Consider the following 21866-nt stretch of genomic DNA (forward strand, 5'->3'; position numbering starts at 1 on the left):
ACAGAAGACTATATATAATTATGGTTTACTTATGTATGGATTCCATTTTTAATACAAATTTACTTTCTGAACATAATTGTTTTAGTAAGAGTTGTTCTGTGATGAGTTATTAATTCATATTGCTAATACTACTGTAATATGTCACACTTCCAGATTTTATAACAAATCTTTAGTCAAAGAGTTACAATCACTGTTGATCCTGCTTTGTGTTTATGTTTTCAAGGAGCTGCATAATTTCTCCATGTCTTCTGCTGCTACACCATAGAGAGGATTCGGAAAAGAAGCAGCATTCACATTTTCATTAAATGGATACTAAAAGAAAAAAGATATAATGGAATTTAAAATCCAAGTGATTCAATTAATTTTTAAAAAGGCACATACAAATGGCTGTAGATTCATTATAGAAGTAACATGTTAAAGAAAACTGTAAAATCTCTGAACATTTTTAGACCAGACTTTCAGCTGAATAAAGTTAGCATAGTTCCACAAAAACAATTACATAACACATGCATCTGATCATGTCATTTAACTTACTTCTGCAACTGTTTCCACCTTTTTTCCCTCTTGACTCCAGAGCCTTTATATTAATTTAGCATTATTTTTGGCAATCTGTGTACAATAGTGTAATTGCAGTCAGTCACTAATTTTGGTACATGGCATTGAAATTTCCTTTTATTCAAGGAAATGGTTATAATTTCCTTGAATGAAAAATGTATGAGAATATAGGTAATATGAACCCTTCAGGTAAGGATTTCAGGAATTCTAAACATTTTCTTCAGCATCTGTCCAGACTGAAACTTAATGAAATAGTGTATGGTGTAACAAGTAGCCATGATGAGCAACACTCCTAGAATTGTTATTATGAGGTTCTTGCCAACCTATTCAGCCCTGCTCATCTTTCTCAGATTTCCAGAAGTGCTAACAGTATAAGCAGCAATACACCATTGACTTTGTGACATTTTTCCCTTTCCTCTGCAAATGAATTTCCTTTACTAGCCCAACACACATCCTAGAAATGTATTATTACATACCTCATGCCATGGAGAAACACTGATTTGAACAGCAGATGAGGTGGCATGCCCAGGAGACTATAAAAAGGAAAAAAAAAAACGGCTTCAGAATATTTTTAGTGAGCTGAAAATAATATATTCTGCCATGTGGTGCCTGGGTAACACACTCTATGGATCCAAAATTACGAGGCAGTATTATGAGCAAAGTGTAGCTATGCTAAGCCCACACGATTTTGGTGTTCAGGAAGGTTCAGGAGAACTGCTCTTTATGAAGCTCAGAGACTCCCACAAGGGCATAAATTGTGAGTATTCAGCTGAAGATGAGCTTTTGCTCACATTTTTTCATCTGTTTTGATTGATGATACACCATTCAGATTTAAGTCTCATCAGACTTGGAGAAAACTCATAATGCCTGTTTTCTTTTAAAAAGAAGAATTAGTGTAAACATGTATTTTCCCAGTCTTAGAGAAAATAGAGGAAATTCTGGTACATGGCTGGACTTCAATCACAATGCCTGGGGCTGTCTTCCATGAAAATGTCTCTCCTGACTGTGCTTCTCTTTTTCAACTTGCTATTAAATGAAGCCTGTCAGGAATCTATTTTAACTAAAATAAAAATGTCCTGATGAATTGGACATGATTGTGATGGGAATGTTTCCAACTTGGAGCTCTCACAAACTCCAACCTGTAAGTGAATTCATTTGATCTAATGCTTCTAAAATCAGGTGTAAGGACCTTTTTACAGAAAGTAAATGGCATGTCATAGTTAATCCTATTCAAAGCTGCAGTGGAGTCTTATATTATTGACTGTGCAAAGGACAAGGAAGTTTTATTTTCTATTTCAAACCAAGCTTAGCTCTTTAGTGCTAATAAGGGTAGTATCAAAATGAGGGCAGGAAGTATATTTAAAACATATTTTTGGTTTTTTTTCTTTTTACTCCAGGGTTCCTCTCAAGGTTCTAGAGATATCCTCATTTTAATTCTATCATTAAATTTAAGACATAAATGTTAGTTATCACTCTAATTTGATAATTAAATATTGTCTTTAATTATTTTGCTGCAGTATGTTCACTTTTATATATATATACATTTTATTTAAAAAATTCATTGTATCAGTCTCTTAATTCTGATCAGCAAATGGTACTAGGGAAATGTGTGGTCAATTGCTTGTTTAGTGTCAAGGTGAATTTTACCCTGATGGGAATTGTGATGTACATTTAAAGGACTGGGAATGATTATAAACTCTTTTATTAAAGTTAAGTGAGTGTGCAAAGGCAACTTGGCTGCCAAATCATGCATTTTTGTTTTCATTGCTGTTGATGTGTTTCTGTTGTTGTGTGTTTGGTTTGTTGGATGGTTTTTCTTGTTTGTTTGTTTGCTTGTTTTTCAGATACAAAAGGAGACAAGTCCCAGTGAGCTTCTTATCTATGTGTGGGTAAATATTTAATCCAAAACACTTTTTTTCCTCCAAATCATCAGCCCATAGTCATAATAATTATCAACACTAGACGTTGTCAAAACTGATCTGATTTCAAATGTGACTATGCTTTGAAAATGCACTAGAACTTATTTGAGTACTGAGTCAAATTTTAATTCTCATTTCTTTTATTTTAAATAGTATTCACTGAGGGATTGCATTATTTTAATGGAAAATTATTTGATTATTATCACATTTTTCTGAACATATAGAGGCAGCTTACCTTTACTTTCCCGGATGAACTAAGGTCTTTGTACAATGGATTGGCAAATGAAAAAATAGCAGTTTCCTGCACTTTCCTTGAAATGTCAAAACAAAAGAAAAAAAACAACCATCATATCAGACAGGCTGTCAAATAACCAAACAGATTTAAGTTGAAAAGACTGGAGAAATTAAAAAAAAAAATTGGTGGCTAAATTTATTTACAGCTGGGATCTACTGAAATTAATGAAATTAAACCGATTTTCTGGATAAATAATGTCTAGGTTAAAATAATAACTTTTCATGTGTTGCTTCTAAAAATATGCTTCTGAATGGGAATGGAACTACTTAGTGTTTATAAAATACGGGTATTATGGTATACATTAAATAAAACATGAGATTACCTTAAAAGTCACATTCCTATAATTTGTTTTCATGGGATGAGATCATGCTCTTCCTGTGTTTTGCTATCACTCTGACAATTCAGTGATTAACATGGTCTTAGGCTCCAAGTTCAAGAACACCTTAGTTATTTAATCGTTATTAAGTGCTCCACTTTTCCAATTAATTGGGAAAGAACTTGCATTTTGGGTCAAAATCATCAGCATCAATTTTAAAGCTATACAAGCTACCCATACCTTTTGCTACGAAGCCATGAATAAATAATCACTTGAGGTATTGAAATGCAAATTTTTCATTAATTAACACAATGCCTTAAACAATTTATAATAGATGAATAGTACCAGTTTTGCTCTTTATGGATCTCATGTCTATTACCTCATCTGGAGGCTTAAAGATTTGCTTTCCTGATAGAAGTCTTCACATGTCCTGTTTTTGGGAGTATTTTTTGGAAGGACTTAGGACCTGTGCTGTTAATCATATTTATGCTACAAAAGCAGAATGGAGATAGAATTTGCAGCTATGATAGAATTTTTTTTTCTTATATAGATGATTTGTTAATAGTCCACACAATGCTTGAAATCACAGAACCATGGAATCATTTATGAACTCTTAAGATCACTGAGTCCAGCATTTGACTGATCACTACTTTGCCAGTCCAGCCCCTTCCATCTCCAGATTTGGTGACTCTATCTCCATTGCCAGTCTGTTCCAATACTTAACAGTAAAGAATGCTTTCAGTAAAGAAATTCTCCCTGATGTCCAGCCTGAAGTCCCCTGGCACAGCTTGAGGCCATGTCCTCTTGTCCTGTCACTTTCTGGGAGAAGGGACTGACCCCAACCTGGCCACAACCTCCCACCTCAGGCAGTTGTAGAGAGCAGTGAGGTCTCCCCTGACCCTCCTTTTCTCCAGGTGAAACACCTCCTGCTCCCTCAGTTTCTCCTCATAGGACTTAATCTCTAGACCTTTCACCAGGTTTTTTGCTCTGGACTCTCTCCAGCACCTCAAAGTCTTTGTTGCAGTGAGAGGCTCAGAATCATCAAAACTGTTCCAATACTATATAAAAATCAACATATGTATTAATTAAAATTATGGAAGAATGAAGCAGAAGTTAATCTTTGCTTTTAAAGAGTACATTTACATTTATTTTGGTTTTTTTTCCACAGTCTTTAGGAATAAGAGCGTATGCCTTGTGTACATAAAAATCTGCATGTACAATATTCTAAGACAGAAATTTTCCCTAAAGCTTCTCATCAGTCTTGATGATGAAGAAATAAATTTTGTTTTGCTTAAAAAGTGTTTTTGTTCCAAAGCTGTTGCTACAGGTGGTTGAAGCCATGTCTCCCTAGACTCTGAGGGACAGGCTCTGTGTCCCTGTGGCTGGCAGGACAGAGGGGACAAGAGCAGTCACAGGAGCACAGCCCATAGAGATGTTGGGAGGGGAATCTGCTCCTCACTGGGAACCACAGAGGAGACAGGAATTATTCCTGTTGCAAAGAGCTAAAACCAGAATGGCTGCTTGGGAGGAAGACACAAGTAGGGCACAGAAATATTCTACCTTATGAATTAAATCAGTGCAAGAAACTAAGTCTGGGTTTTAGACTAAACCAGATGTGTCTCCCTAAAATTTTTCACAACAAGACTGCCAGAAAGTAATTGCTTCTAATGCCAGTCTCATAATTTATTTTGATTACCTGACACAACAATGGGGAGAGCTGAATATTTGAACCTGATAATTTTTTCATTTAATCTAATCTTAACTGTAATAGATCATGATATTCTGATTCATTTAGTTTGCTTAGTGAAGCAATGACAGATTATTTATATGCCCAAGTGTATATCTGCATCCCAGTCTTCCTGAATATAGTCCAGAAAATGTGTAAAAAAAATTATTTTTACCAAAAAATGAAAGCATAGCTTGAAAATCTCAGGCCAGAAGCAAACTCAGATGAGAAGCTTTTAAGGAGTTTGTCTCTGCTTCTAAACTAGTGTCCAAAGGGCCAGACTTGGATCCCTTAATTTTGGTGCCTCATTTTGACGTCACAAACCAACTGTATGGCCTAAAAGCATGATATGGAATTAACCAAATCAGTTCTGCTTAGAGTCAGTCTTCCATAGGGCAACACAGGTCCCACAGTTCTCAGTGTGAACCCCCCTTACTGTGCCAACAGCAGCTTTAAGGACAGGGATAGGTCTGGTTCTCTTTCACCACTCCATTAAACTCGAGCAGTTTGTGCAACAGCTCATTTGGGCAAGAACGAGCTCAGTGCTTATCTATGTCCTGAGAGCAGGAGAGCCTGAACACAGATCTCCAGCTTCCTCTGCAAGGAGCAGAACTAACCAGGAGGACACTGTGCCAAGCTCTGGGCACCAGAGTGCTGGCCAAGCGCTTCAACAGCCTTTGTGGCTGCTGTGCCTATGCTAAACTCAGTCCTGGATATGTCTCAAGCACTAAAACTGAGTCCAGCAGATTTCAGGTGTCCTCCAATCTAGATCTGAATCATGAAAAGCTTATGTATTGGTCACAGAATCTTAGGGATAATGGGAATTTTATCGCCCAAAATATGGGCACTGCTTGAATTTATGCACCAGAAACTTAGGTGGAAAATTAACTTTATAAAGTTCTCTCCTGTTCTTAGGAAAAAATTTGTCAAAGCAGGGCTTTGAAAGTCATCTTGAATATACTACCTTTTGTAACTTATGCTACACATACATACAACATATATAAATACATAGATGCATACATATAAATATGTTTATGCAAACATAAATATGGTTACCCCTGTTTGTGAATGATGCAAGCAATTCTTTCTAAGGGATATAAATAGATAACCTTAAAATTTCTGAAGTGTTTTCAAATTACTTAAAAGGCCTTAAAGAATTTGCAAGTGAGAATTTAATCCCATGTTTACACAAGTGCAATAATCTATCAATTGGATGAGGTGGTAACTGCAGTAAAAAAGTTAAAAAAAAAAAAAAGAAAAAATACTCAAATATGTGTGTAAGATACTTTAGAGAGAACTGAGTTTTCTAACACAGTCAGAAATACCACAATAGGAGAGTATTAATCAACTTAGTTTGAGGTAGCATGGGGCATAGCTTTGCTAAGCTCATCTGCATTCTTTAGTAGCAAAAACTACTGCCTTGTCAGAGGTTTCTCCACTACAATTTTACAAAGGCAGGAGGAAGTTATATGCTCCACAAAATACTCACTAGTGTATAAACAGACTGCTGATTAACAACATTTTTGTTAATGGAAAATTAAAATACCTAGATTTCATTTTTTAGATGCCAGAGCTCATAATTTTGTACTTTTTAATGTATCTTTCAAAGAGAAAAAACAAATATTTCATACCGAACACAGGTTTTTAGGAAATACAGTAATGGAATAATGCTTAGCATCTGATCCATAACAACAATGCCAAAATCCTGGTGAACCAAAGATTTAATTAAAATTAAGCTACTAATAAAAAAAATCCCTTTAAATAATTTTTATAGGTGTGCTAAAGCTTCACTTCTTAACAGAAACTAAAATTCAAGATCTTCATTTTCAAAGCATATTTAAAATCTTTTCAACTAAAGTTAGGTTTGCTGAAAAGGCTATATTTTGCACATCCTGTGAAGGAAATAGGAGACCAGATGCAAGGAGAGAAGACTTCCCAAAAGCTGCATCTAAAATAATGTACAAGTCACTTGGATATTTGATTTGACTGTTAATGTGCTGTCTAGGTTTCCTAAGTCTGTATTTTGTGCCTTCTGAGTCACTTTAGGGAATTAATTTTTTTAAATCAGTCCTTTGCAACTTTCATTTTAGTGAGCTTGATGGCTACAGACTACAGAGATTGGCTCTGTTTCAGTGTGTTTCCTCTTGTTTCCATGCAATTGTTCCTGTGTGGGGTGGTCATCAAATGTACATTTCAGAAAAACTGAAGACATCTGACTCATCCTTCAGAACAAAAATATTCTACAGTAGAATGAATGGATTTGGACAGCAGCATTAGACTAATACAATTTCCAAACAACAGTTATGGCTGATGCTTCCAAATTTTGGTTTACTTTTTCGCATAAAACTGCACATTTTTCTCCCATTATACATGAAGTGTATCTGTCTCTGTTTCAGTTCACAAGCTGAAAACGATTCAATAAATGTCATTATGCTGTCATTCTGTTTATCTCCTTGGGACATAGGAACAGAGGCACAGCCAGCAATGACCTCTGGCAGCCCTTCAGGTCTGTTTGGAGAGCTTCCCCTGGAATACACCACCATTCATCCACACCAGACCTCCACAAGAGTATGGTCTGATTGCAGAAACTGGGCAGCAGAAACTGGGAATCATCATAATTGCAAGTAAACCTTAACTATGGGGAAAGGCAAAAGCACTGGGCTTGTTTAGCCTGAAGAAAGCAGCCTGTAAGGAGGCAAGAGAACTGCCCTCAAGAACAGAAAAAGCTTTCTGCAAGGAGGAAAGGAATGATCTGTCACTGTCCATTGTGAATAGGAGGGAACTTAAATGATGAACAGACATACCAGCAGTTGGAAAATAACTTTCTAACAGCAAACTTCTTTCTACCTAAGGTACCAATATAGCCCAAGGATGCCATCAAATTCATGTTGCTAGAGGTTTTAAATGAGAACTCAGGAGTGATGCAATTGAGTCTATGATGTGGCAGGATGAAAAATGGCCTCTGTGTGCCCTTTCTTCCCATGATTTTCTATCATTTTATAATGCTTTCTCAGAACACCTGTTTTTCACTCTTTTGCTTGTGTGGTAAGATATATTGTTACATGCTTTGGAAAAATTAATGTTTTGTGTTTATTAATATTGACAGGACTGTTAATAGATATGGTGCATTGGCCTTGTAGTGGATGGAACAGTTCAAGAACATGAAATAAACAAATTTAAATGATCCAGGGACGTTGACTGCTTTGGAGGCAATAACAAAAAGGCATAGCTTGGCTGGGCAGAAAGTCACTTTTCATACTCTCACATTTCAAATTACAATGAAGCATTAGAAGGCAGCTGCAACAAAATGGAAGCTAAAATGAAGTTTTGCTTCTGTTTGGTCAACAAGGACAGATGTGACTGATGGAGTGGAGCAACTGGCAGCCTTCCCTTCTGGACTAGGGAACATCATCTCTATAGTGCAAACAGGAATGAGAGAAACTCACAAGTCGCCCTGATTTGGGGTTTCTATACAAGAGTTTCACATATCCCCAGCTGGGTACTGGGAAGTATCTGGCATATCTGAATGCTGTCATAGTAATGAGGCATGCTGCTGCCAAGCCATGTAAGGCTGCTTTTGTCCATTAGGAAATAAATTTACATGATGACTTCCAGTAACTCCCACTCAGTAAGAGGAGTGTTTAAAGCCTGCAGATCAGAAATTAAATTCTGCAAAGGAGAAGGAGAGAGCAAAGGAGAAGTGGGGTATCCATTCTGGGTTGAAATGAAGGGTTAAGGCACTATTCTTATTTCTAGAGAAGAGGGACTAATGTGACTTAGGTTCTCACTGTGGTTAGAGACAAATTTCTAGTCAAAAATCACCTGAGAGGTGCCCAGCCTACCCCTACTGCCTCCTACCTGGTTTACTGGTGGAAAAAAAAAATTCTATTTGACTGTTATGCTTCTCCAGATCTTGTGCACATTCCTGTACTATTTTCATTGAGACTTAGATGGACCTGCACACCCTTTAAGATGTCATGGGAGCCAGCAGCTACAGCTCTTACTGTGCTTCTGGAGAACCATCTGCCAGTGCCTGAGTGGGTAAAACAAAGGGACACTACAAGAAATTACATAAACATAGCTAGCAAAAGAATTTATCAAAAGGTAGTAAAAAAGGCCTCAAGCATGTGAAAGCTTCCCTAGAGTGACTCTAGTGCCTAATGACTTTAAGAAAATAACATGGGTCAGGGGGGCTAAAAGAGACACAAGTGAAAATTAACTGTAGGAAATTATCTGTTATGTGCCATTCCTCTCATTCATCAAATGCCTTAAAAAAAATCAGGAGTAAAGTCTCATGCCTCTGTGTGGTGCTGTCACATTGTACATTTTACAGACTTATGCAAACACAAGTCACTTCTTATAAAGCCTTATCCTAAAGATCCAAACTTCAGTACATTAACATTGGCTGCATTTTGACTAGCCACTTCTGATTACTGATTAAGCAGTTCAGGAATAACTTGCCTTAATTTACTACTATTTCTCCAGTGATTTTTGTATACCAAATCAAAGTAGGTACTAGGTAGTTGAAGAAGAAGAGCCTGGATGAATTTATCTTCTCAAATTCAAAGTTTCAGATTTCATTGTTTTCATAATTTCAAACAAAGTGTCATTTATTAGCAAGATGCCTATAAAAGCATTTTAACTTACATGTTAATTGACTGTAATTAAAAACAAGCAAATAAAAAACTTCATTTGTAGTGTGGGCAAAATGATTTGATAATCTCAGTTTCAAATAGAAAAAATTTGTAGTCACAAATATTTCCATCATCATAACTTACCTTTCTGGAAGCTTTAATGAAAATAATCAAGACCAGAATAAGCTTTGTTTTGTAAGGTCTTTCACAGCTCTGATTCTTTGCATAGTTTATTCTTAGAGCCATACTAAGAAGATCCTCATTCATCCCTGTTTTATACCTAATAGGACCATATTGCTTATATCACAACATATTGCTTATATCACATATCACAACAGGTTACAAAAACCTACTTTTTCAACATATATAATTACAAGAAAAGAAAAATTATTCCTTAAATATACATATGTGGGTAAAAGAGATGTGAATGGCAGTGCAGTAAACTTTAAGTAGACATTTATGAAAGAAAAAGGTAGGAGTGAGTATTGAGTGAGAGCACAGAAGAAGTAGTGTAAGAAACAAGTTCTTTTAAATTAAAACACCATCAAACATGTTTTGAGAAATTAAACTCTTTTTTTTTTTTTTTAAGATAACTATTGAAATCACAAAAAACAAAAATCCAGCAGCTCTTACAAAGCAAATAATCCTGCACTTCTGAAGTGCTTTTCCATATGTGTGCCTCGGCAGGTTGCATTAATGTGAATGAATTAAATCTTAAATCCCCATGAAATCAGATGAGGAAATGTTACTCCTGCTTTTAAGAAGAGGAAGGAGATGCAAGGAAAGCAGGTGAAGCCATGCACTCAGTTAACAGAAGCACAACCAATAAAGGTTTCTGCTTCAGCTTTTTGCTTCTGTGTCCATAGACAGCTCCACCTGCCAGGGGAGCATGCAGACAGGAGACGTGTCAGCTGCAATAATGCCAGGACAGGAGTCTGCACAGTTTAGTAGATACTTTGGGAGATAACAACATCCCCAAAGAGAGGAAAGTCTATAGCAGAGAACAAGTTTAAAGGAAAAGAGACTGCTTTGAAGATTAATTCTGGAGAAGAAAATGATGGGCGAGGAAAATGTAACAACACAAAAATGGACAAGGAAATGTGCAACAGGAATTGCTGAAAGGGGGAAGGGACAGTGCTGGGACTTGCTGACAGAGAAGGATCTAGCAAAATAAGTTAAGAGATAGGCAGAGAAGCAATACAGAAATTAGAGTATAATAAACAGAAAAAAAATCAGGGAGGAGAGAAAAAGCAGAGATTATCAGAGGGATGACAGGAAGTGCTTGTAAATATATCTGGGAAATAGTGAATTTTAGAAGGCATTTCCTAAGAAACTCTGAATTTTATAATTTAAGAATAGTCATACAAAGCCACAATCAAAACATTCTAGTCATCCAAGCCATTGCTCATTGTTTCCAGACTGGAGTCCCTTAAGGTCAGCTTTTGTTGCAAAGTTACATTTTCTGCTCAGTGTTGCATATGAAGACACTGTGGGGAGATTTATAAGTTGAAACCAATGAGCCTGGGCAGTTGGCCATTGCTCTTTGCCACATTTATGTCTGCTATATGCAAAATAAAAGTTTCACTTACATTCCTGGCACTTTCTTCTTCATAAGAAAATACAAGGCAGCAGCTGTAATTTTAATCAGTAAGAAACCGATACCCAGTCCAATCCAAATATCTGCAAAATCAGAGCAATCAGAGACAGAAATAAGTAAAATGAAAGACTCAAAGAATGAATTGAAAGATATTACTTTCTTTTTACAGACCTACCATTTTGTCGGAAATTTGAAGTTGGAGGCTGGAGAGGCTTAGCACTTATGTGGCAACGGTTTCCTTTCCATCCTTTTCCACATCTGTGAATAAAACAAGAGTTTTTGAAGAAGAGAGGAGAAAGGATCATAAACAGTGATGAGCACAGAGGAAATGCCAAAGCTTTGAGCACTTTTGCCAGTGACTAAAGCTTATCCAGGAATCACAAAGAGAGCAGCATCAAAGTTAATATAATGGAATCTAAGAGAGAAATACACAAAGCAAACTAAGAGAGAGAGAAAAAATAAAACAATTGGCTTCATTGTCCATAATGCCACCATATTGTTCTCTCACAGCAAAAGAAATTTCCATGTATCCCCCATGTGAGGGTTAAATACATTTCTGAGTTGAGGAACTGGGACTGTAACATAGAGAAAGACACTCAGTTAGAATATAAAAAGATGTTCTTCTCTTGTCCCCTCATTTGCCTCTCTTGTTTTTCTATTCTTTTTTTTTTTTTTTTTTTTTGTAAAAATGATACTTCTCCAACAAATACCCTATCAAAACCAAAGCTACATTTGACTGCAGCCATGTAAAATTATTCTAAAGTTTCAATTTGGTAAAATCCAGTCTTGATTTGAAGTGACCAAAATATAAAATATCTGACACATGCTTTGCTGCTTTGATTTACACGTGTTGCTTAATGTTTAATCACATTCACCAAAAAGGTCTATATCATTTGTCACTTTAATTTGCCTCAATTAAGCTTTTGTCTACTTGCTTTTATTGTGGCTTTCTCTCTCCATCAGAATGGAGGTACCCTGGACAGCCAGGTGAGGATCAGCCACCTTTGCTGAGACACATGCAGTTTGGGGAACCTCAAAGTGGCTGCAGCATAAAGGATTTAATCTTAATTTCAGGCATCCCACATGGTGATTGAATCCCATCCTGAGTGTACTGATGGATTGACTTCTACCAGCTTTCAATGATATGCATAGCTGGTGATTTATGAGCTCCATAAATTTTAAACTTTTTTAGACAGGACCATTAGAAAGAGGTGATGGTAGTAGTCCAGTTTCAGTCCTACTAATGTCAAATGCATGGAAAATTCCTTTCACTTATGATTTCTTTCTTTACAGTTTCACAAACTATTAATGTTTGTGGGCTGGAATGCATATTGAGATGCTTTCTAACTCTAACACCATGATTTTTTTCAAGATGTAATTTGAAATTGTAGTTTCTTCTCCTTAAATATATTTAGTATGAAAACTCACATATACACAATTAAATCTTTATATTAAGGTCCTTTAATTTGAACATGTGAGAGAGGACTTCATGCTATTTGCCATAGTTTAGCACAGGGTATTGCCCACGTGCCTTACACTAGCAGCTGCACACAGAGTTAAGTAGGCATTTCAGAGGGACAGGAGTACTTCATTTTCCCAGAAAATGCCTTAGGAGAGGTGGAGGTAGTGAGAGGAAGGGTGGGGTGGTAGGAGCAGCAAGAGTCTGTAGCTGCAATGATAATTAGAATCCTTAAAGGACCAGGACATGTCAGAAACCAGATTGATATCCCAGTTTCAGACATGACAGGAAGGTGACTGCACTAAAGACCAAAGGAGACTGATGCACAATTTGTTGCAATTCAGTGACTGATTGAAAAATTCTGGGCAGAGACTATGCCAGAAGGGAAGTACCAGCCCTATTGAACACAGTGGGCAGAGAGAGATTTTATTTAACCCATTTACACCACAGATGGGTTTTCTGTGGTTAAAGGGTTACCTTGTTCAAGGTTAGTAATTGATATACTAATGAATCCTACATTAGAAACTGCAGCCACTGGCATAATCTGCAATGCTCACTTTAAAGGAAAAAAATTGGTATCATTTCAGCTGACAGCTCTGGCTGAGCTTGAGACCCATTGTATTCAGTGACTTAAAATACCTGGTCTCTTCAATCCTCCCTCTTCTTCAGCATACTACAAAAAATCATGCTATTCATAAGCTGCTCTTTTATGCAGAATGATGATCTTATAAAAATGTCAAATTGCAGCTGGGCTGATACCAAGCTCTGTGGATCCATGTAGAATCATTGCAATTTGATGGTAATCACCCATCAAAAGAATTTTCTGATTACTCTCAATTGTATAATTTCCTTTCTCCCTGTTTGCCAGATATTCTGTTGAACTAGATATGCTTTTAACCAAAATTGGCCTCTTTCTTGTCTCTGCAGAACTTACTTGACTGTAAAAGAAAGAATAAGAAAACAGATATTGCAGCTGTGCACAAGCAGTACTGAGTGGCAATGAGAGGAGCCATTTGCTGGTTTGGAGGCACCAGGACACAACTCACCTCAAAGCTCCAGAGGAAGTTCTCATAAAGCAGGTGTGTGCACTGGTAGGACTGTAGGAAAGTTCCTCTACACATAAATATCTAAATATATATTCATATGCTGTGTTTGCATTTATTGATGGAGTATATCCACATATTTGTGCAAAGATAATACCTCTGGAACTTGGTCATTTATAAGGACAAATTAAAAAAGAAATAGATGGGAAAAATGTTGTAAAGCATGAAGCATGGGGACTATTTTAGAGGGAGGGAGGAGTCAAGGCAAAAAAGATGAAGACAGTGAAAATAACATAGGAGTGCTAAACAACAAACAGACTGCAGAGTGAGTGTATAAATTGGTTAAGTGCTCCCACATGTATCTTCACACATTAATTTATTTGTTATTTTTTAACTGACACAGGATCTTACCCATTGTCTCTGCCACTAAAGTAAAATATAAGACTGTCAGAAAAATCTTGGCTATTATTTGGAGATTCATTCAAGCCTTTATAAGATTTGTTTTTTCATTACTAACAAAATTCCATCTTCTCAAGTAAAAAAAAAAAGAAAAAAAAAAAAAAGATGAGAAAGTAAGAGTTACAGCCAGTTTAGACTCTGCAACTTTCAGTGAAGCTCCAAGAAAAACATGGGAAAATTGCTCATTATAATCCTTGGCTCTCAGCTGATACAAACATTGCCTCAGGCTTTTAATGAAGCCAAATATTTCTGTTCCCAAAATAGTGGGAAACTTGTCTTAAATATTCAAAAAAATCTTGTTTCATAGATGACTTGCAAGATTTTGTTCCTTTTATATTTATTATCTCTAGAAATTCTAGCTGTCTACATTGATAACTGTGGTGAAGAAATCACTCTGTAACTTAAGAGGAGAGGATAGAATGAGATTTCTGGCACCAATATCCGCCAATAACTTAGATTAGAGAAGAAAAGAAGATAACAGTTACAGACCACGAAAGTAAATAAAATATAAATAATTTTTATCAAACTACACCAGTTATTTCACTCTACTAGAAAGCTGAGTGGTACTTTCAAAACAAACAAATATTTTAGGCATAGTCTTCTATAGGATAGTTGGAGGTTTTGCTAAGAAATGCAGAATGACAATCTTTTACAGGTTTGAAAATGCTTTCCCACTATATATTATTTTATATTTAACAAAATCCAGGAGCTTTTACAGGTGACAACCAACCAGTCAAACTAGTGGTTAGAACCTATGCAAAACTTATATGACAAAACAGAACCTAGAATCCTTAAGAAATGAGATACATGTACCCCCTTCTCTGACTCTCCACAGCCTTCTGCCTGTGCAGTCCTTTGCAGCTGTGTAAGCTGAGTGTTGAAGTGATGTTCTCATCTAGTGGCATTTCCTGTAGGCTTCACACTCTGTCCAATGCATGAAGTACTAGGTAGTTGAAAAAAAACCTAGAAGAGTCCCTCTTTTCATTGAGAAATAAAATAAGAATATTGTGAAAATAAAAGGTAGAAAGGACAATTATGGTATTAGTCTACAGTGATTTTGAGGAGATGGATGGGGTTTCCCTAGGTGTTTGCACTGAGGGCACAGCATACACAATCCTATGCTTCTGCAATAACAAAAAAAAAGTCTCAACCCTCATATTTGGTCCTCTGACTGTTACTGCAAAATTATATCAGGTAATAACAGTAATAATACTAGGCATCTTTATAAGAAATCGAGTCAAACTTCACCTTTGTACTGTGTAATCCTACAATGAATCCTGAAGTGAACTTTAATTACTCTAACAGCACTGGGTCAGGGCAGCCTTTGCATGCACCCAAGAGATGACTCCCTTGAAGTGCAGAAAATGAAGGAGAGCACTCTTAACTACCCATTCACTTCTGAGAAGGGACTGTACTTCTGGGAGGCTGACAAGCTGCTTCTTCAAAGTCACAATTACTTTTCCCTCTGATGAGAGCAGCCAGTGCTGTTGTGGTGTAAGGACCTTAAGGACTACAGATCAACCATGTCTTCTGGGCTGTGTGTTAAATCTTCATTAGCAGGGTAATGGGAATTTTGAAGAGCTTCTTTAGTAATCCTTTTCTGCTTTTTTATTTTTAAGACAGACAATTCTGAAAAGACTCTGAATTTATCTCATGAGCCATGAAGCTGAAATTCCACATTATTTATGTACAATTAATTTCCTCGGACTAATGACATCTTGACTAATTAGCAGCACCACATTTTACACAAGTCTTAAGCTTATCTGAAATACAGATATAGCCATTGCAATCCATTTAGACAGAAAACTCCTCCTAGTTGAAACAGGAGGAGCAACAGAGAAAGACAGATGAAATAGTGCTTGAATACTTCCATCCCAGTGCACATCCTCATCTATCCTGCCTGACAAAATGTCTTCTGCTATTAGCAAGTTCTTACAGAAAAGTCACCCAGGAAGGCAGAATGTTAACCCTTCAGATTTGCTTCCAGGATTTCCAGCTCATTATTTCCCATATACATATTGGTAAGGCAGAGGACAGAGCTTAGCATTGGCTGTGTTGCTGCATCCTGTGCCTGCAGTTGTGGCTCATTTCACTCAGAATGAAAAATAAAAACCAGACAAGGTGTACGTTGTGTTTGATGTTCAGCCAGGGCAGGTTTAATTTACAGGAACATGTCTGGCTAATGCAATGCTTCATATCAGAATATCAATGCACACCTCCTTTTCCTATTTTTATCTGAAAAATTTGTTTTACAGAAAATCTAATCTGTTATGCCTTCCTTGTGCACCTTCAGAATGACCAAAAGTTATTCAGTGTACATGGTACTAATAGTATATAGATTAAGGCAGTAATATGTGAATGATTGTAGCTATATATTCCTATGAACATGACTGTAAACTTTGCAATATCCTTTGGAGAATATTCTTATGAATCTGCTCTGATGTAGTGAGCCAGTACCTTCTGTGTGAGCTCAGATTTGCCACTGCCATGTTTCTGATGCATTTGCTGTTTATAATACATTACATGGGGAACATTACACACAAGTGCTGACACTGTCTGGGAGCTGTGCCATGTGTGCCTACATGCTGGACAGCTGCTGTATTGCAGTGCAGCCTGCTCCAGGAGTGGTGTTGGATGATACAGGGGAAAATCCACCAAAAGCACAACTCTCATTCCTTGCAGAAAACAGAATTGACATCTCTTTGCTATATCAGTGTAGAAGTTTCTCTGCTCACCAGTTTTTGTAACCAATATTATGCAAACAAAGCTTCACTAGACTCTGGATGAAAACAGCAACTCTTCTTTCCATTATGAAGGAAGAAGCAAACTCTACTTCAACAAAGTGGTTATCCTTTTGCACACATACTCCTCAGATGCTCTAAACTCCCAGTGGCACAGCAAGAAACAAGGAACATAAGCAGAATAAGAACTCCCCATAAATAGTCATAAAAGAAAGCTGACTCAATTTCTGAATAGAATTACATTATGTGACTGTGTATGGTAACAAAGAATTTGAGGACCTAGATATGGCTTCTATACTGAAAAAAGTTAAAATTCATAAGTGACAAATACAAATGGATCAACATGAAGGATAGCAATATGAGGTACAAACAGATTCTAAAAAAACTGTAAGTACTCTGAGAAAAGATCTGTGCACCCTCATAGATTATTCAAGGAAAGTAATGGCTCACTTTATATCATAAAAGCATGCAGTATGCATAATGAGTAAGATAGAAGACTTCAGAGATTACAGTGATTAAAGTCATATGGCAGACACTGAAAAGATCAGATTTAATTTACACAGAAAATGAGTGGGAGCAGATATGCTGAAGGTAAACAAAATGATATATGGTAAATGGAAGAAAAATTGTATATTGCTGTCTATCTTCTAGAACATTCAATCAAACTGAAAGGAAATCTTAAACTAATAATAAGGGACCTATTTGTCACACAGGTTAATGGACCTGAGGGAGTCTTTGCTCCACAGCAAGTCTTAAAAGCCAAGAACTTGAAGATATGTAGTAGAGAGCTCCTTAAATCAGATAATGAAACTTTAGAGATTGCAGAGCTCAATGTGATAACTGATGGCAATTTGGAAGAAAATTCATATATTGGCATCGTTTTATCTTTTACATGTATCTTTTCCCCAGTGTGTGCTGGAAGCCACTCCCAGGTCCCTAGCATGACACACTGATTACTCATTGCTCTTTTAGCCACAATGAGAGGTTCTAATTACAGCCTGAGCTGGAGAGAGAACTGTTATAAGGAAGGACATGGCCAGTGTATCTAATTGCTTTCTATAGAGAAAAACAATGAAACTATGGTAACCAGTTTAAAGGTTTACAGGGGGACTTAATTCTAACATTAAGCACCTGAAAAGGGAGATACCCAGAGACATTTTGGACAAACTTAGGCTATGTGAAATAAAGAGAACCAGTCCTCACTGAGTCCTTTGCCATTGTCTGTAAGAGAGTCACAGTGAATAATTCTGACTAGATAGGTATGTTTAGCTTTTTCACAGCTAGGAAAGAGGAAAAACACCTTAATGCTTGCTGTGAAATGTTGAAACAGAAGATAAGCAACTTCTGGTTTTAGAAATAAGAGCATGAAGGTGAGATTTGTATAATGGCCAGCTTGTGGATGACTTCCTGTTAGGTGCAGGCAAACCCTTTATTACGTGGGGAAGGGCAAATTCTTTCTTTAATGCCTGTCATTTTCAACAGAGAGGTTGGAAAATTTCAGAGCAAATATTTCTTCACTGAAACTAGCTGATACATGAAAAGGCTTATATTTCATGGACAATTTGAGCTTAAATTTTAAAGAAATTCTGTCAGTACCTGAAACTTGCTTGATCTGCCTGATTTCTTTCTGGCTCCTAACCTAAACACCTCAGCAGAAAGTAAAATATTGAGTTTATTCTTATGAGATCACTGATCTGAAAATAAAATTACTTCATTGTTTCTATAAATTCTTTCTGTTTCAGACTAGTGTCTGATAATCTTGCACATGAGCTTTTTTTTTTTTTTTTTTTTTTAGGGTGTTTAATCCTATCATAAGGAAATGCAGACTTATATGGAAATTATTTGCTGTGTCATTTGCTTTAGTGCCTTTACTGTTTGATGAAATAGGCCCCAGCAGAATTCATTGAAGGTTGGTATGTGACATGCACTATGTTTTATGGCACAGATTTATTCAGCTACAGCAATGAAGCAGAAGTATGTGTTCACAGCAGATGGTCAGACCTGAAATCCACCATCTAAACAATTACACTCTTTTTTTATGCTACCTTTTCCCACCTTCTTATATAATAGTTTTCTGATAACAGATTTTTCACTACTATATTGCCTGTTAAAAGCTCCAGTGGGACAAATTGTGAAGCTAATTCTGGCAATGAAGAAATAATTTGGTTCTAAATTCAGCAGGTAAACGACTATTCACTTAGCTAGATAATAAACATATTAAAAGTCTTACAATTTCTTGAGGAGAAAAAAAAAAAAAGTGCTTTTAGAATGAAGTTTTCTCTAGGACAAAATCAGTATTTCAACCCTGCTTTGCTGAAAGGTCAAACCACCAGCAGGTATGTTGTTTAATTCTGACTGGTGCTGAAGTGAGACAATCACACAAAAGAGAAAGAAACAATTTGAAACAACGTAGTGGGTACACTGATCACTGATGACCCGAGGTTAGAGTCCAAATTACAGCTGAATTTCAGCCCACTGCTTCTGGAGCTGTGCTTTCCAAAAAGTGACCCTCAGAATAAATTACTTTGACCATAAAATAGCCTTATCATAGATAAACCAGTGAAAATTAGTCATTTTGCCAACTAGAATAAAACTGTGGCATACTGTGAGCATCTTGTCTGCTGAGGGAAGTTTGCTGCCAGGACTCCAAGCAATGTGCTTAGCACGTGGAGCATCTCACTATTGAGAAAAGCAGCTAATCTGCACCTTTTCTTCTTCTAAGGAATCTTGGAGATTGAAGCACTACACATTACCATTTGCCTTATGAAGAAAAGCTACCCAAGAAATCTGTATCAGTACAGCAGCACCTAAACTGAAACAAAGTTGTTTTTTTTTTGGTTGAAGCAAAGTGGAAGAGTTCACTGAAGAGACACACCTTAGCTGAAATCAGCTGACAGAAATGCAGTCCTTCATGCCAGCCTGCCCATCCATCTTGTTTCCCAGTTCTTTCTTCCTCCTTTGTTTTTTCTTTTTGTCCAATCTTACATGCCTGTCTTTCTTTCACCCTCTTATGTTTCTCTTCCTTTCTTTCCCTTGCTCCCTTTTGCTCTTTGTGGATCGTGCATTTGGAGCTGATCTTTGATTTGCTCTTGAAGAACACTCCAAGCAGGGAAACAATACAGAGAGAAAAAGGGCAAGAAGAGAAAGAGACAGAAAAACAAAACTCCTAGAAAACACGTTTTGCATGTCTGTGTCTCTTAGCTGCAACTTTTAGAGGGCTGAATAGAAATTAAGGAACAAACTGAGAGAAAGTCTGGCTGTGCAGCTGTACTGACAGCTGGTAGCAAAATTATTTTGCTTTCAAAACCAGCTCTGATGTCACATTTAAGTAAGATTAGGAAATAATTCAATAAATTATAGAAGAGACTTGTTCATTTCACAGGATAAAAAAGCTTTTTGCTTAAATTACAATGCTGTAATAGAACAGAGAGGGTTCTCCATAAGTAGAAAACCTGAAAAAAGATCTGAATATATGTACAGTGGCTGTATTTTACCACAGAAACCATCCATTTATTGCTTTATTTTTAATAGATTGTGGGTTGGGATTTTAGGGGTGGGGTTTTTTTTGTTTTGTTTTTTAATGTTTTTGTTTGTTTATTTGTTAGGTTGCTGTTATCATTATTGGTTTTGGCTGTTAATTTTTTGTTGTTTGTTTTTTTGAGGTGTTTGTTTTGTTTTTTATGTTTGGTCTTATTGCTTTTTAGCAGTACTACAGTAACAGTACTACATACTCACTACATTATTATCTGCACTATAGCTAGGTAAGAAATAATAGGTATTTATTTCAGTCAGTTCATGTATCTGCTTTTACCCTCTGAATAGCTTTCATGTGAATGAATCTACAATGTCCAGGTGAAATTAAACAGTTATTTTAAAAGCTTATGCCATGGAAGTGTTTTGACTATATTAAACTGAACGCTTGGCACAAATAATATTTTTTAAAAAGTTTTAAAATTATTTTCTTTCTTATTCTGCTGCCCTTTTTCAGCACTTGTTCAGTTATTTTATCAGCTGAAATAGTTGCCTTTAACCAGAGCCAGCCAGCACCAGGCATTGCTCCTGGCAGGTGGATTGTTGTATATATTGGAGATTATAAATCATTTTGCCATTCTGAGACAGTCATAAATTTATCTGCTTGCACAGGGACAGCACTGTACAGTAACATCTAATTCTGCTTCTCATTGTTCTACAAGGGAGATGATCAAGTACAGGCTAGGATTGCATCAACACAAATACATTCTATAAAATGTTTTGCTTTCACTTTTAAGTGTATGCTTATATGAAAAAAACCCAAAAAAACCAAACTCACAACCAAACAAAAGAGACACAAAACTTCTCTTTTGCTTATCCTCCATGTCCCAGAGAGACAGTGGTTTATGCTCTGAATTGCACAGAACCCAGGAAAGACCTAAGTTCAGAAGAGCTCTACACCTGCCAGTGTGGCTCATAGAAAATAATGCAGGGATGTTTTCTCTGCATAATTTGCAGGTATTAGAGATGAATTTCACAGGTGCTTGGGGAATTCTCTCTCTAGTTTCTTGTTATCAAGTTAAATTTATGAAATCTTCAGAGGAATGACCTTTAAACTATTTATGAGAACCTAAGACACTTTAGATGCAATAAAAATAATTTCATCACAACCTTACTTCCAGCTCCACATTCTCTTAGTGTTGTTATGGTTACAGAGTCAAGACTTGAGAGTTTAGGAGAAGCTGGAACTGAGGATTCCCATGCAGTTTGAATTCAAACCCTCAGGTATGCCTGTTCAAGCACATATTTAATAGGAAGATCACAAACTTGCCATGCCTCCCTGCCATATCTAAAGCTTTCATTCTGGTATTCAGTGCTTAGAATTGCAACATGATTATAGTCATGGCATTCTGCAGAGGTGATTCACAATGTCTAATAAAAAAAACCAACAGAAGAAAAAGCCAATTGTTACTATGAATCACTTAATCATCACTTCTGTCTTTAGTATTTAAAACTTCAAACTTCAAACTTAATAGTTGATATAAAGAGAAATTTGAACTCCAAGTGCATTCTTGCAACTTTTATTGAGGAGAATAGTCAGCTCTAAATGTGGCTTATTTCAATTAATTTAATAGAATAGTTAATTTCAACT

General features: G+C 36.4%; 1 protein-coding gene across 1 annotated transcript in view; it reads right to left on the minus strand.

The window, feature by feature from the left end:
- Nucleotides 1–210: 210 nt before the first annotated feature.
- The window catches only part of MALRD1 (MAM and LDL receptor class A domain containing 1), a gene marked incomplete at its 3' end in the record, with an annotated part of 232335 nt that continues 210679 nt past the window's right edge, over nucleotides 211–21866 (minus strand). The window contains exons 36-40 of the mRNA XM_079302558.1: nucleotides 11218–11300; nucleotides 11035–11125; nucleotides 2710–2785; nucleotides 1032–1088; nucleotides 211–312 (exon numbers count right to left, since the gene is read on the minus strand). Coding sequence (XP_079158684.1) covers nucleotides 211–312; nucleotides 1032–1088; nucleotides 2710–2785; nucleotides 11035–11125; nucleotides 11218–11300 — 409 coding nt within the window. The remainder of the gene's footprint in view (nucleotides 313–1031; nucleotides 1089–2709; nucleotides 2786–11034; nucleotides 11126–11217; nucleotides 11301–21866) is intronic.

Source organism: Erithacus rubecula (assembly GCF_903797595.1).
Source record: "Erithacus rubecula genome assembly, chromosome: 3".
In the NCBI taxonomy this organism is placed as follows: Eukaryota; Metazoa; Chordata; class Aves; order Passeriformes; family Muscicapidae; genus Erithacus; species Erithacus rubecula.